Consider the following 17,034-nt stretch of genomic DNA (forward strand, 5'->3'; position numbering starts at 1 on the left):
TGGCCAAAGTATTGGAGCTTCAGCTTTAGCATCAGTCCTTCCAATGAACATGCAGGACTGATCTCCTTTAGAATGGACTGGTTGGATCTCCTTGCAGTCCAAGGGACTCTCAAGAGTCTTCTCCAACACCACAGTTCAAAAGCATCAATTCTTCTGTGCTCAGCTTTCTTCACAGTCCAACTCTCACATCCATACATGACCACTGGGAAAACCATGGCCTTGACTAGATGGACCTTTGTTGGCAAAGTAATATCTCTGCTTTTTAATATGCCATCTAGGTTGGTCAAAAAAACAGTAAACTATAATGTATTATTATGGAAGTTTCTGTTACATTTTTAAAGGTAACTAATTGGATCTCTGCCTTTATAAGGAATTCTCTATTACCTGTAAGGAAGAGTATGTAGGGAAACCTCCCAGGATCTATAAATTAAAGATTTCTAGAGTTAGTGGCACACGCAATTTCATTTTGCATAAAAAGGGCATTAAAAAGTCACTGTTCTTTGATTTAAATCAATTAAAGATGATACCTATCTCAAAATGCTTATGGTTTTCTTTATTATCAAGGACATAGAAGAAAATTAGAATAAATCTAGTATGAGTCAGAAACAAAGAAGTCAAGATTCTACCAAATGTAAATTTTGTTCAAATTTTGTCTTTTTTTAATAATAGATGATCAAAGTGGAAAAATAAAAGTTCAGTGTTTTAAAATAATTAACTATGTTGATGACATCAGAATGGAATCAGCCAAATCTCTTTCACGCAAGCAACTAGATTGGATCCCAGCTGGTAGTGAACTACTCTCAATAACATACAAATCAGGGATAATTTAGTTTTCCCTTTTCCATCATCCTCTTGAATTGTTGAATGTGGGAAAAAGTGAGTCCAGACTTCTGGAATCCTGACCAATAAACACATCAACAGTCTTAGTTATAAAACGCATCAGCCTTGATGCTGTAGTGGCAGCAGTAGCTGGCCGTATTGGTGAGTGATTTGAGATGCTCCAGGCTGCAGTCCCTGGGGTTGCAGAGAGTCGGACACGACTGCACGACTTCACTTTCACTCTTCACTTTCATGCATTGGAGAAGGAAATGGCAACCCACTCCAGTGTTCTTGCCTGGAGAATCCCAGGGACGGGGGAGCCTGGTGGGCTGCCGTCTATGGGGTCGTACAGAGTCGGACACGACTGAAGCGACTTAGCAGCAGCAGCAGCAGTATGTAGGGCTAGCAAAAGTGGAGGAAGGTTTAGTGATCCTGGAAGGTCATGACCACTAAAGAGAAAGTTTATCTTTAGTTCACAAAGGATCATCATCATTGCTGTCGTGACATGTGGTTACTAATGGTTTAATCATGGTGTTCTTGAGATGCAGCACTATTTGTTCACCTATAAATACTGTTCATGACATTTTTGTGTGCAGTGCTCAACTGGAAAAGCTAAGGGCATAGCCATCCCATTCTAAAAGGAACATAGGGATTCATGTTACTTCTCATTCAATCCTCAACTATCCACATCTCTCTCTAGCTGTATTAGTATAATAACTTCTACTGAAATGTTTTAATAGGAGATAGGAAGAAATACAATATTAGCGACTTATTTATGCTATATGTTTGTCCATGAGCCTGTTTCCCAAAGCACAGTAAGTGGGTGCATTTAGTTAGGAGAGACTATGTATGCTAATGGTAACAAGTAAACCAAAAGGCTTAACATAGCATATGTTTAGTTCTTGCTTATATAAAGTTTTCTGTGGGCTGGATAACTTTCCAGGGCAACTGTCCCTACTATGATGATACAGTAATTGAAGATGCCTCAATCTTGTACCTTCACATTTTGACATATGGCCTCCTCCTTTTCTTCAACCTTTGTTGCAGAAAGTATTTGAGAGAGAAAGAATTGCTTAGTAGTATTTCACTACCTCAGCCTAGATGTGATACATGTCACTTCTGCTCATTTATTTGGTCATAAATTTTCACATGTGGTGACATATATATACAATGGAATACTACTCAGCCATAAAAAGGAACACATTTGAGTCAGTTCTAATGAGGTGAATGAACCTAGAGCCTATTATACAGAGTGAAGTAAGTCAGAAAGAGAAAAACAAATATTGTTATGTTAATGCGTATATATGGAATCTAGAAGGATGTACTGACAAATCTGTTCACAGAGCAGCAATGGAGACACAGACATAGAGAACAGTCTTATGGACAAGGGTGGGGGAAAAGAGGGAGAGGGTGAGATAAATGGACAGAGTAGCATGGATGCATATACACTAGCATATGTAAATAGAGAGCCAATGGGAATTTGCTGTACAATTCAGAGAACTCAGACTGGGGCCCTGTAATAATCTAGAGGGGTGGGACTAGGTGGGAGGTGGGAGGGAAATTCAAGAGGCAGGGGACTTATGTACACCTATGGTTGATTCATGTTGATATATGACAGAAATCAAACCAATATTGTAAACCAATCATCAATTACAAATAAATAAATATTAAAAAAAAAGAAATTGTCACATGGCTTAGCATAACTGCCAAGGGGTTGAGAAATGTAGGCTCCTGTATTTATATCTTATTTTCTTGGGGAGGAAGAAAAGAAAGAATGGTTATTCTCAAGGGTATTAGTAAGTAGAGAGTCCCATCCCACAATATGTGAAATAATTTTAAGTGGTACAGAGAAGCTTTTTACAATTTTTGCTTGTTTTCAACATGTATTTGAAAAATGTAAGTACACGCTGTAGCTGTGGCTTCATTTTATATAAATTTAAACTTAAATTGCAGATACTGTAGTGGCAAACAGATATCTAATATTTTAATAACACTGACCTAAAAGAACCACTGTGAAACTGAAATATTAGTATGTAAAACTTTAAGTAAACTGGGAGTACAAGGTGGGGCAGTAGAATCTGCTCTTAGCCAATACCCTATGTGATTCAGCAGCAGACTGTCTTGGACCACATGCTGGGAGGATTGTTTCAGAGGCCAGTTGCTCTTCTGCTGTTAAAACTGGGGAACCAGGGACAGGGGAGCCCGGAACTGCTGATAAGTTCTCAGTTCTGGCCTTTTTCCTCACTGCCTTGTTGCAACAGTTAACAACAAAGGGTTTGGACAGAAACATTTGACCTGGTAGGGAATACCTTCAGGACTACCATTTTCCTTCTTACTTGGTTTTTATTTTTGTCTCAGATTGTTCAAACTGGCAGTCCCACTCCTCTCAGATCAAATGTAATAATATCAATAGATATTACTTCTAGTTCCAAAAGCCTTTCCATTTACTTAAGCTCTTCATTCACTGTTGGAGCTGTCAGTTTTATTATTATTATTTCTATTTACATGTTTTCTCAGGGTGCCTAGAAATCTCTCCCAAGGAAGGTGGCTTTGATGTCCTAAATTTGTCTATAACATTCTTTCTCCATGATGATTAATCGAAAACTCTTTTACTAAAAAAAAAAAAAAGTTTGGTTTGGATGATAAGTTGTATGACCCTGCTCCTGAGAATTCTTTTATTTTATGATGTGAATGACTGATTTGGTTCTAATGACTCTTCATTCCTTTGCTTGTGGCTAGAAGGCAATGGCAATCCACTCCAGTGTTCTTGCCTGGAGAATCCCAGGGACGGGGGATCCTCGTGGGCTGCCGTCTATGGGGTCGCACAGAGTCGGACACGACTGAAGCGACTTAGCAGCAGTAGCAGTATCAGAGCCACACAGAGGTAGCCGAGGCTATGGTTAGTATTTTTAATAGTCATTTTGGGGGGACATCATCTGTATGCTTTGTATAGACTAGAAAAAAGGATAAAAGGACATAGAGAGAAGTTAAAGGGAGTAAGCAATGACATTGATGACTGAAGGATAAACCAAAGCACATTTTTGAGACACCCAAAGGAGTTCATGAATCTGGCACAGACTTCAAAATGCTCTAACCTTATTTAAAGGAGGACATATAAACACTGAAGATGAATCTGGGTGTATAGCGGTATGTATGTAACTAGCATCCATAATATTTATTTAGTTAATGGTGTGAATTCTATATCCTAATGAAATGGTTCTGAAATGTTACATTGCTTTAGTTTCATAATAGGGTTAGGACAGGCCCTGTACAAGCTTAAATGGAATTTCATTTGCATGAGTGTAGGCATGCATTTGTAATAAAAGTTATATCCATCATATTTACTTTTTCTGGAATCCTACTGTTAGATAACACATCTAAAAGCTGCTATTTACTTTCTAGTTATTTCAATTCTGGATGAAAGTAAGAGAGGATTCCAAAGGTATGTTATAGCACACTTAGAACAACTTTTAGGTCTATAGCTCATCAGACTGGCTCTTAAAATATGCAAGTGCCTACAGAGACCACCCCAGCTTAAAAGTATCTAAATACTTCTTGTTACTTTACTGTTAAATAATGGTTAGAGTTTGTTATCTTTTGTAGACCTTGGAAATCTAATTAATTATAATATCCAGTGACATTTACATTTTGCTGAATATACTTTGCTTGTAGTAGAACATATCATGCTTAGGAAAATGGGTAAAGAATGCTTGGTTCTACATTTGTTTATATATAATGCAAAATAACTGTTATCTTTTTGTTATAAATGCATTATTTTAAAACCATAATTCTCAAGAAGTGTTCTTAATCATTACCTTTTAAAATGCAGAATGAAACTGGAGCCTATTATACAGAGTGAAGTAAGCCAGAAAGAAAAACACCAATACAGTATACTAACACATATATATGGAATTTAGAAAGATGGTAACAATAACCCTGTGTACGAGACAGCAAAAGAGACACTGATGTATAGAACAGTCTTATGGACTCTGTGGGAGAGGGAGAGGGTGGGAAGATTGGGGAGAATGGCATTGAAACATGTAAAATATCATGTATGAAATGAGTTGCCAGTCCAGGTTCAATGCACGATACTGGATGCTTGGGGCTGGTGCACTGGGACGACCCAGAGGGATGGAATGGGGAGGGAGGAGGGAGGAGGGTTCAGGATGGGGAACACATGTATACCTGTGGCGGATTCATTTTGATATTTGGCAAATCTAATACAGTTATGTTAAGTTTAAAAATAAAATAAAATTAAAAAAAATAAAATAAAATAAAATGCAGAATGAGAAAAAAAGTTGAAATCATTTGTTGATCATTAACTTTAAACTATCAAGTCAAATATCCATTCAAGTTTATTGGTATCTTAAAATAATACCATTCATTTCCATGCCAACAGCTATGAAGTGTTTGGTTTAGTTTTTGAGATTGATTGAAAGTAGATTGTAAAAAGTTGACCTATTGTGTTAAGCTTATTTACACAAACATAGTGTCTTGGAAAATAAATTCTAAAAATGCATAGCAGTTGAACCCCAATGTATTTTACATCCCAACTTTTCTAGTATCTACTGGGATCTGTCCCATAGAGAATCTCACTTACTATAGTTATCTTATATAGGAGAAGAATCACCTCAAAAGTTAATTATTCCAAAATTTGAGATGAAATTTATGACCTGCTTATAAAAAAGAATTTGCTTTTGATTTGAAGAATTTGCACATTTGAAGAATGGCACAAGACACTTTGTTAGTTTTAACACATCGACAAAACAACCACAGGCACGTTTTTTCAGGTTCTTGAAATGCTTTCCTTATAGCAGTTGAAAATGACATTTCTAAGATGCAATCAATATAAAAAGGCAAAAATGTGAAAGAAATACAATTTCAGTGGAAAGGGGAAAAAAATCAATTTGGGTACTGAATGGTGACAGATAGATTGTTTAAAATGAATCTGTATTTACTCAAGGGTTAATCCTGTTGAGTGAGAATTTAAAAGCCCTTCCTGACCCTCCATCCTCTCAGGTTATACTGATTTTTAAGTATGCAGCCTATTGTATATCATTCTCCCTCCTGATTCCACTTTTCCATCAAAATGTGAACTTCTCTCCTGTCGCTGAGTGACGTGGGGCCAATAATACTGGGAGGGCGGGTGGGACGAGGGCACGTGGACCAGAAACACTTCCTAGAAACAGCAAGTATGCTGCTCAACCCTGCCTGAACTTTCCCCGTAAACACAGCTCGCCGACAGCGGCATCCCTGCTGGGTGGATCCTGCAACTCCTGGAGGGAATGGCACTTCTTGTTTTTAATTAGCAAGGTGAAAGGTGAATTAAAACTAGCTGTTTGGCAAGTCAGTGCAAGAAGCTGACTTCTGAGAGGCTTCAAGGAGCCAGAAGAGAAGAGGAGCTCCACGGGGGTGAAGGCAGTGCGTGTGCTGAGCTTGTTGTTGTTTTTTCTGAATGAATCGCTTGCATAAGTGACTCAGATAATACAGTTTCTTCCTGAATCTCCCCGCTTAGTGACTGAAAAGAGCTCTAGGCAGGATATGGCAGTGAAGATTCACTCCTTGGAATGTCCTCTTGCTCCGGGCTTATAAACAACTGTCCTGGGGAAAGGCAGGTTTTACATATCCAAACACAGCCTGACAAATGGCACTTTGGAACTGTGCTTTCTGATGACAACGCGTTCGATTTGTGACAAAGCCTCTCTCCTACGCTGCCCCTGGAGGGGAGTCCTAAGTAAAACTCACCCCGCCAGAGAGTGAGGATCGCAGCGGCAGGCAGCATGGCATCGCCTGGGCACCTCGTCACCTGGCTCCTGTGGGGCTACTTGCTGGAGCTGTGGACAGGAGGTCATACAGCTGACACCCCGCACCCCCGCTTACGCCTGTCACATAAAGGTAGGTGACCTTTGGTTTAGAAAAAAATGAGAAAAAAATTAAAATCATTTAACATTGATCTTTGGTCTTCAGACTCTTAGCATGCACCTGAAAAAAATTACTGCAAAATTGACTGAAGCTTCTAAGTACCTTTAATGAATAGGTCATAGCTAACCACAGCTGAAAATAGTGTAAAATCACAGGCTAACTTTAGAGATGTTATTTTTGTCTTGTAAATATTAGGTTTTCTTAATAAGTTCACTCACTAGCTGACACAACAGGAGAGAGAAGGAAGCAGGTTGTAAAGAGCTTTGAGGGGCAGAATCCACCAAGTTAGCAGTGGGTATTTAAATATCAATTGATGCATAAAGGGAAGCAAAGATGTTAGGCAAGGGCTGTAGAAATAGAGGTGCAATTGATTTTTTTGTTTTGTGTTGTCCATAATGGGGAGGAGAAGAGGAAAAAAGATTCTTGAGAATAAAATGATTCCTTGCCCATTATAACAAAGTCATCACTGTGTGATTAAAATGACTCACAACTGTTATAAACTAGCTTTCCAATTAAATTGATTACTAGAAATTTTTTAAATGTGGCAAGAAAAAAATCAGTTAACAATCCCTGTAAACTGGTTTATATTGATTTAAAGTGTTAGATATTGTACACTAGCATCTATTCTTTTTTAATGTAAACTTGTATTGCTTAATTGAAGATCTATCTTCAGTTGAAATGCTTATTTTATTCTGCTACTATGTTTTGTAAAGCAGCATTTAGTCATAAATAAATGATCAAATGATAGCTTTTGCATCAAGGTCCTTAAAAGCCAGTCATGAATAGGTTTGATGACCCTTCCTATAAACAAACAAACAAGCAACAAACAAAACCCATATCTATGAAAGTGACTTTGCTGACTTAAAAGTTTTTTGAAATAAATTTTCAGGAAAGAAGTATTTGTTATCATTAATCATTGAGACAGATAATAGATGGAATAGTGAAAATTACATAAGAAACATTTTTCAATTGTGTAAGCTTTTAAATTGTCTCCCACTGTAGAAAGTATCCTGTATTTTTAAAATGAGTATAATCTTTTTTTTTAAGTGTTATTATTTATTTTATTTTATTTTATTTTTAAACTTTACAATATTGTATTGGTTATGAGTGTAATCTTTACCAGAAGGAGAAACCAAACAGGAGGCTGCAATTTTAATGACACTTTTTTTTGTTGTTTTTTTATTGGACAATTATCAGTTGATTTGATTATAGAAATGTCTCATTTTAGAACAGCTAAAAATCTGTGGATATTTTCTTAGTTTAAATAGATTTCTGATATTACTCCGAAGTATGTAGCATAAATTTAAGAAACACTTGACCCTGCATTTGTAAAGTATTTAAAATATAGTGCCTAGAATTGGTACAGTTTATTTGATTTGGAAAGATGTATTATGGTATGTACCAACATACATATTCCTAAGAAGGTAAGATCAAATATACCTAAATGCTAAAATTTGATGTGATGGAATATGGACACATAAGGATGTCAGAGAAAGAAAACATAATAATGGATTCTTTTTCTATTGTAGACAAGTGGATAAGCTGCCAAATTTGTCAAGTTACCATTCTGCTATGCATGGTATCAACCTTCTATACTTTATTACTCTGATGCTTATTTTTTTGATAGCTCAATATCAGTGTTTCCAGAGATATCTCATTTTAATATTTTTCCTTGGGGAACTTCTAATTTAGTCAGAGCATACCAGAACTCTGGTACATAATGTTGTCATCAGCCTCATCTTCAACACATCTCTCTTGATCAGAGGAGTAACTGTAACTGATTTTACGAGTTGTGTTAAGTGATGTGGGAGGACCAATGCTTGTATCTATGGATACTAAACTGAAAACTGCCGTAAGATTTCCTCTTGGCTTTTCTTAACCTTTTGATTTAATGGCACTAGCTGAAAATGTGCAATGTTGTGCTTTTATATAAAGATAGTATAGAGTTACCTGAAAATACGATGTTCCCACCTGTGCAGTTTAATTGCCAAAGTCAGTTTCGATATCACACCAGAAATGCAACCCGAAGCAGCAAATGCCTCCTGCACTGCAGGTGTTTCATTGAAAGGGAAGCACAGAATTGTCAGAGTAGGGACATTCTGTCCCATTAATACAGTAAAAATAACACATTCACCTCTCTACACTTCAGAATCAATGGACAATTTTAGCAGTGTCCAAAAACTGGGGACAGAATATTTTAGAGTATACTCTTTTGCTATCATAAATGATATCCAAATAGGTGAAATTTTAGTAGTCAGTAAATTAGGTAAATGAATGTATGGTCATTAAAAATAAGATACATGAGACATAAGTAATCTAGCACCTTTGCACTGCTGCCTGACTCCCTGTGGAGAAATCCAGTAAGGCTTCCTGGAGGTGGTCTACTAGATATATCTAGGGATTCATTTCATAGCAATGGTCTATGCCATGTGGGAAAACGACAAGCATCTTTCTTATATCTTTCATTATCAAGATGGTGCTGGAGACCACAAGCCTCGTGTTTCTTCCCAAAGAGGAGGGGAAGGTCTCAGTGTCATATATTAATATAAAGCTTTAATTAAATTATATAAAAATATGTTCAGAAAAAAAGTATCCAGGAATTGCCCTTTTTCCTCTCTCCTTCATTCTTCTCTAACCTTGGAAGTGGCATGTTCTTCAACAGAGCTTGAAAGGAGAAGACCATCAGGATCAAAAGGGAGAAAAGGAGGTGAGGGAGGCGGACAAAGTAGAACATTGGGATCAAATATGGAGCATCTTATAGCTTATTCCTCATGGCTCTCCACCCACAGTGGGATTATATTGAATTCTTCCCTCTTCTGCTGAATATCCACTCTACTCTGATATTAAGCAAAGATGCTAACTAAAGGCAAGCCTTGTAAATAAAGAAATGAAATTTGCTTTTATTGAGGCCATACATATATCTTTGAATGCCTTTTACAGGTTCGGGATAAATTGGGTTAACCAAAACATACAAAGATAAAATGGCAAGATTTTGTCCTGCCCTATCAGAATGTTCAGTCAAGATATGGGTTGAGATTAACTATGTCAGACAAGTATTTGAAAGTTTCTGAACAGTTAAGAATTTATCACCAGTTTTATAGCCAATACCCTAAAGAGGATAATTTTGATATAATTAGTATGCATTTATAATATTCTACCCAAGGATGTCTTTGAAAAGTAGCTATAAGCCTTGTGAGAATGAAGGCAAGAGAATAGAGGGAGAGGTGTCCTGGTGGATTCAGGCACTTCCCTCTGCTGATGTCTGGTCTCTCCTTACTTTCACCATCCTGCATTAATGAGGTTACAGGGAAGGCAAAAATATAGCCTTCCTGATAATAGAGCTTGAAGAAGAAAAAAAACAAATGAGGAAAGAAGCCCATGTCAAAGAAGAAATCCCAGTGCATGTGGAAAGTCCCAGAAATGCAGTCAAGGGAGGTTCCACATGGGGTAGGTGTTCAAAGACCCCAGAAGGGATTTCACAATTGCAGAAGCCAAGAAGAATGGCTGCTGATAAGCAGAGGGTGTTATCCCAGGATGTTTGATGAAAAGATAGCTAAATAAAGACATAAATATGGCAGAAATTAAACAGTGAAAGTCACTCAGGCTTGTCCGACTCTGGGACCCTATGGACTGCAGCCCACCAGGCTCCTCTGTCCATGGGATTCTCCAGGCCAGGATACTGGAGTGGGTTGCCACGCCCTCCTCCAAGGGAGCGTCCCAGGAAGTGAGCCCGGGTCTACTGCACTGCAGATGGATTCTTTATCATCTGAATCACCAGGGAAGCCCAAATATGACAGAGGATCATTGCTAAAATATGTTGATATTATAAATGTAGATTTGAGCATTGAATACATATCTATATGTATAAATATGGGATAGTATTAACTAGTCTATCTGTATTTTAATATTATAAGCAATTAAATGAATATTTTTCATAGTTCAGAGAGCTCAGATTTGAAGTGAGAGGTCTCTACTCCAGCTATAATCTTTCCAATTATACTATTGGTAGTTATCTGTGCCTCAGTTTCCTTAATTTGAAAATAGTGATAGTACTGATATTTTTCACTGGGTTTTTGAGAAGATCAAAACAGAACAATAATACTATAAAGCATACTTTATAACCTAAAAATTATCTTATTGATGTTTCCTGAAGACTGATAGAAATGAGAATATTAGAAGGAAACATATTCTAAAGATAAAAAAACTTTTGGAAATGCCTTAAGTTTGGATATCAAAAAATCCCAGCATCTATAATGCTAGAATAGATGACAGCAAAATTTGGTTGTGATTTGCATAAAATTTGTAATCTATCCTGAATGCATTCACTCCAAATCCCATTTCATACCTTTGACCTCTACTTATAGTAATTTATAAGATAATTACATCATCTGTATATTCCAAGATTCATGGTCAATATTTTTGCAATAGAAGTCTGCATATATCTATTTATTATGCATACTCACCTTACATCACACATTTTAGAATTGTTTTTCCATTTATACAAAAAAAATGAGATAAAATTCTAGGATAATACAATAATAAATAAGTTTTGAATGATTATCCTAGAGGTTGTAGTATTTATTTTATATCCAGGGCCAGTTGAAAAAAGGCAGTGACTGAGCCAGTTTTTCCTGAACTGGCTCATAGCTTGGGTTTCTCAGCCAGTAACTAGGTACTAGCAATAATGACATTAGTTACACATCCCTGTGTGGTTAATAAATAAAACTGGTTATAAGGCATGATTCATAAAGTAGTTTCAAAGGATCCAGGGGTGAATACAAACCAGATATCCGTATCTCCATGAGGGAGAGTTAGTGAGAATTAATTGATAAGTTTATTAAGAAACAGTTTATATTTGAAAAAAAAAAAAGAAGCCACTGGGTAAGATGAAAGGATTACAGTAAGTTTTGTTGAGTTTTTTTTACACAGAATGTACTTTTCATAGAAGTCTATATAAGGATTTTAAATAACACTATTCTTTGTATTTTCATCTGTTACAAATATTGCTCGTGTATCACAGAAATGCACCTGGATAATCAAAAGCTTCAGAATGGCTCTATGAATTATTCAGTTCATATGTATATGTTGAGTATGACAGTGAGAAAACAGTTATCTTTAATGTAAAATAGGGTGAGGGGAGGTCAGAATTAGAGAAAGTTGTAAATAAATGGATTGGAGAAGGAAATGGCAACCCACTCCAGTGTTCTTCCCCCAGGGACGGGGAAGCCTGGTGGGCTGCCGTCTCTGGGTCGCACAGAGTCGGACACAACTGAAGTGACTTAGCAGCAGAAGTAGTAAATAAACGGCGCCAATTTTGGACCAAAAAATGATTTAGTCATATAAAATCATGTCTCAAAAATTTTGTGAAGACTGTGTTCTATACATAATAAAAAACCAATACTTGTTCTTGACTTAAAAAATACATGCAGTAATCATGTTGTCACAATGGAATATTCTTTCAAAAATTTATGTTACAGTGTTATTTTATTGTCCATGTCAGATTTGTCATTTAATGAGGGTATTTCATAGAGATGGTCTCTCTTCCTGTCTGGGATAAGATGACTTGGTGGCCCCAGTTCTATGACCACATAATAAAGCACCAAACATCAAATTGGTCATTGCTAGTGAAAATTATTGTTAGCAATCTTCTAAGTAGTTTTCTTTCATCAAAGATATCTGTTGGAATCATCCTGGGGGGTTCTTAGTGGGAGAGCATACAAAGATTTACACAAAAGATTTACTTTATCTTTGTGTGTGAAACTCTTCTGTGGTTTAGTAGAGGAATTTAGTCTGCAGGAATCCAGAAATGGCACTTTGTATGCATGCATGCCCCTTCATACATAGCCACTGCAGTGTTAAAATGGTCTAGTAAGTTCAGTCTCAGAGAATTTAAAAGAAAACAAAACTGAAATTATACCACTTACAACATTTTCCTAACGGCATAAAGATTTCGATTATTTTCTTGGTTTCAGTAGAAGGATCAATTGCTATTAGTAGTCTTTAGCACAACATCTGATACTTTGGAATATCATATAAATTATACAAAGGATGATGATTATTTTAATGGAGAATTTTTTCCAAGTATGGTTTTACATAACATTTGGAGCGTAAGAGAAACTATCAGTGTCATTAGTTATTTCTTGGGCTTAAGCAAGCATTATTCTTTGTACTCATGTTAAGGATGATAATGACAAGACTGGGTATTTTATCAGCTGGATTTTCTGGACTATGAATGAAAAAGATATGTTAATACCTCATTTGAACCAAGTATTATAATTTCTGATAGTGGAGAACATTTTCTGTCAGAGAATGTGATGATTTCAAAAATAGGAATGTTTGTGGAATTGATAAGTTGATTTCCTATAGCCCTGGTGGGTGGTCAAAGCAATTGGTGGCTTGGGTCCAATGCGTAGTTCAGAATATTCCCACCATAAGACCCCATTGCCCTGGTAACTTTGACTCTACAACTAGTATGGAAAAGGAAAAGAGAAATTCATGACTTGCCTGATTTCTAGGGCTTAAAAATATATTTCTGCTTCTATCTTTAATCATCACTGTTTTCTGGTCAAGGACTTAGCTCATAGCCTTGGCACAGTGCACATAGAAAAGTAGTTTAGTCCCAAGAATTACAAAACACTCTCGCATTCTAATGTCAATAGCCTAAAAACTCTAGATTTTGGATGTTGCTTATGGCTGCATGACTTGAGAAAGTTACTTATCTTTTCTGGGTATGAATTTTCTCATTTTTAAAATGGGATAATATTTAACTTGCAGTATCATGAAAGAATTACATGAGATACTGCAAATTAGTGTGGTAAATACTTTAGCTTTAGGAAGGTTTTCATAAATTACTCATGAATCAGAAGAGGTTCAGGGAGAATTAGCCTACTCTTGTTCCCTTTTTTATTCTAAAAGCAATCATGAGTTAATTATTAACTTAACCTCTTAAAATAAGGGAAAATCTTTAATCAGTTTTTTTTTTTTTTAACTTGAAAGCAAAGTTTTTTGGTTTTCTTTTTAAATGAAGTCCACCTGTAAATGGAGTAGATGACTGGAAAGAAAATAGGATTTTGGTATCTGTTATGCTTGTAAGTTACCATAAAGTTATTTTATTGATAAATTAAGGAAAGTTGGAACTTTATCTGATGGCACTTTGGAGACAAGAGACCAAAGCCGTAAAATAAACAGAAGTTACTAACAAAGGTAATTGTAGACCCAGCTTTGTAAGACACAATGGAACAGATATTACTAAGAGCAGATCACACTGTCAGAAGTTAAACCAAACAGTGGCCTGTAAGCAATCAGCCCAACATACATTGTTTGCTTTGAAAGGGGGAGAAAGCTTTCTATTCTACCTTTCCCCTGGACAAACAGGTAAGGTATATGCTGCCGAGCACAGTTCCTTACCCTTAGTAGGTGTTCAGTCAATGTTCATTGACCAGGTATGTGAATAAAGCACAATTGATTTAGAGCAGCCTTTTTTTTTTTTTTTTTTTTTAAAGAAATGCCTGATACTTGGGTGGGGTGAAGAGTACCAAAGAAACTAAGGAATCCAGAACAAATATTTATGGCTCCTTTGATAAAACATACATGAGGAGAAAGGCTGGGGCTTTCTCTGCCTGTTCACCTTCCTTCTCCTCAGCTTTGCATTGTGTGGAGCTGCTGGGGCCTCCAGACACCTTCCAACAGGTCAACATATTCTCTAATCTATAATCAGTCCTCTTTAAAACAAAACGAAACCTACTTTTTGATGCTCTTGTCATTCTTGAACGATCACCACAACCACTTCCTTTACTTCTCTATCATTTGTTTCTTTGACTTCTCAATGTTGTCACCAACCCCCTTCTCTCTTATTCTCCCCACCTTTATTTTCCAGATAGATATTATGATTTCTTCCCTACTTTAAGCCAAAGGTGAAATGAAAGCATTTTAAGTGAATGATGTCTATTTACTGGTCTGAGTTTACCTGAGTGTTTATTTTATTGGCTAGTTCAATGAATAGAAGACATAACTTTACTCATTAGGTATTAAAAATGTGTTGAAATGTATGGCTAGGAAATGATGAAATAGTAAATAGCTTACTAGTGACTTGGACAACTTACCCTGTTTGTGTAACCAGAGGGTGGTTGATGTTCCCAGTACCATGACACTGCGGGGACTGGAAGGGGAGAATTAGGGTCCTGAGCAGAGCCTGCCAGCCTGTTCCCACTGTGGATAATGTTGAGCTTAGTGTAAAAATATTAATTATGTAAAACTATCTATTTCCAGGTAGCTTTGGTTCATTTTCTCTGAGTTATTATTTTTTAACTCATTGAAACCACAATAGACAGGGTGTTTTACGTACAGGATAGAGCAGAAGAGTAGCATCCCTAAGGCTATGTCTCAGTGGTGACTTTAGGTGGCGCAACCAACTCCAGAACCAGAAAAGAACAGCAGCAATGAAAATAGGAATAAAAACGTGAGGGGTCAGTTGGGGACATTGACCTTTTCCCTCCTGACTAGTTTCCTCCCAGGAAATGATGGGAACTGAGGAGAGCTTTAAATTCAAAGCTCAGGATGCACTGTGGAAATAAAGCGAAGAGGAAATGTGCTGACCGTGTTGCATATAGCTATTCACTCCTGCTGATTGCTTTTTTCCTAACCCTGAGTCAAAAATTTATCACGGACCATGTGATTTCAGAGATCCTTTCCAATTCTAGAAATGTAGGTCTCTTTACTTCTCCTCCCAGACCTCCCAGAGTGTCTCATTTCTCCAAAACACTTTGAACGTTTTATTAGGAGACAGCCTGTGCTAGTGGAAAGAGTATGTATGGATTCAGAGTTTTAAAAAATCCTAGATTTGAATCTACAGCTTATTCTATTTGATGTCATATTATTGATGCTAAATCATGAACTTCTTTGGAGGCTTAATTTCCTCATAAGTACACAGGAACTAATTTCTATCTCATGTGATTGTTGTAGAAAATAGAAATATACCATGGAGATGTAGGATACTGTGAAATAATGACATTATATTTTCTGACTTATGTGTCTTTAACTATGTTTTAACATCCTTGAGGGCAAGGAGTATTTTTTTGGTGAGATCCTTGTGGGCAAAATAAAGGGACTTAATCAGATCATTCCTAAACGCTGGAGGTTTAGTATCTACTGAGTAAAAACAAAACAAACAAACAAACAAAAGTTTTATGATTGTTTTTGGCTTCCATGTTATGGTCAAAATGACAAAAGTTTATTTCTTTAAGAGGTAGAGCTACTGCTGAATAATCAACCTGAGAGAGGCTTAGTTGAGCTTCATCTCAGAGGAGATAATATTACTTATGATACTTTTCTTACACTCTTCCTCCAAAGTAGGGGCTGAGAGGAGATAGACACTGGGATTAATCCAGTGCTGTACAAAGTGTCCGGGACTGGCAACTTTAGCATCCCCTGTGAGCTACTGAATTAGACTGTTGTTCAGTCATCAAGTCATGTCTGACTCTTTGCGACCCCATGGACTATAGCATGCCAGGCCTCTGTGTCCCTCACCATCTCCTGAAGTTTGCCCAAGTTCCTGTCCATCGCACTGGTGATGCCATCCAACCATCTCATCCTCTGTCACTCTCTCCTGCCTTCAATCTTTCCCTGCATTAGGGTCTTTTCCAATGAGCTGACTGTTCACATCAGGTGGCCCAAGTATTGGAGCTTCAGTTTCAGCATCATTCTCTCCAATGAGTATTTAGGATTGATTTCTTTTAAGATTACTTGCTGGGCAAAGGGCTTTCAAGAGTCTACTCCAGCACCACAATTTGAAAGCATCAACTCTTTCATGCTCTGCCTTCTTTATGTTCCAACTCTCACAAGTGTACGTGATTACTGGAAAGACTACAGCCTTGAATATAAGGACCTTTGTTGCAAAGTGATGTCTGTGCTTTTAAACACACTGTCTAGGTTTGTCATAGCTTTCCTTTCAAGAAGCAATTATCTTCTAATTTCATGACTACGGTCACTATCCACAGTGATTTTAGAGCCCAAGAAAAGGAAATCTGTCACTGCTTCCACCTTTTCCCCTTCTATTTGCCATGATGTGATGGGACCAGATGCCATAATCTTAGTTTTGTGTTTTTGTTTTTTTTTAATACTGAGTTTTAAGTCAATTTTTTCACTCTCCTCCTTCACCTTCAGCAAGATGTTCTTTAGTTCCTCTTTGCCTTCTCCCATTATAGTGGTATCATCTGCATATCTGAGATTGTTTATATTTCTCCTGGTAATCTTGATTCCAGCTTGTAACTTATCCAGCCCGGCATTTCTCATGAT

The 17,034-nt window shown here is 36.9% G+C and overlaps 1 protein-coding gene across 1 annotated transcript in view; it reads left to right on the forward strand.

Annotated features, from left to right (window-relative positions):
- The first annotated feature begins 5,284 nt into the window (after nt 1–5,284).
- The window catches only part of SEMA3E (semaphorin 3E), a 275,140-nt gene continuing 263,390 nt past the window's right edge, over nt 5,285–17,034 (forward strand). The window contains exon 1 of the mRNA XM_055590105.1: nt 5,285–6,714. Coding sequence (XP_055446080.1) covers nt 6,600–6,714 — 115 coding nt within the window. The 5' untranslated portion in view covers nt 5,285–6,599. The remainder of the gene's footprint in view (nt 6,715–17,034) is intronic.

Source organism: Bubalus kerabau, chromosome 8 (assembly GCF_029407905.1).
Source record: "Bubalus kerabau isolate K-KA32 ecotype Philippines breed swamp buffalo chromosome 8, PCC_UOA_SB_1v2, whole genome shotgun sequence".
NCBI classification, from domain to species: Eukaryota; Metazoa; Chordata; class Mammalia; order Artiodactyla; family Bovidae; genus Bubalus; species Bubalus kerabau.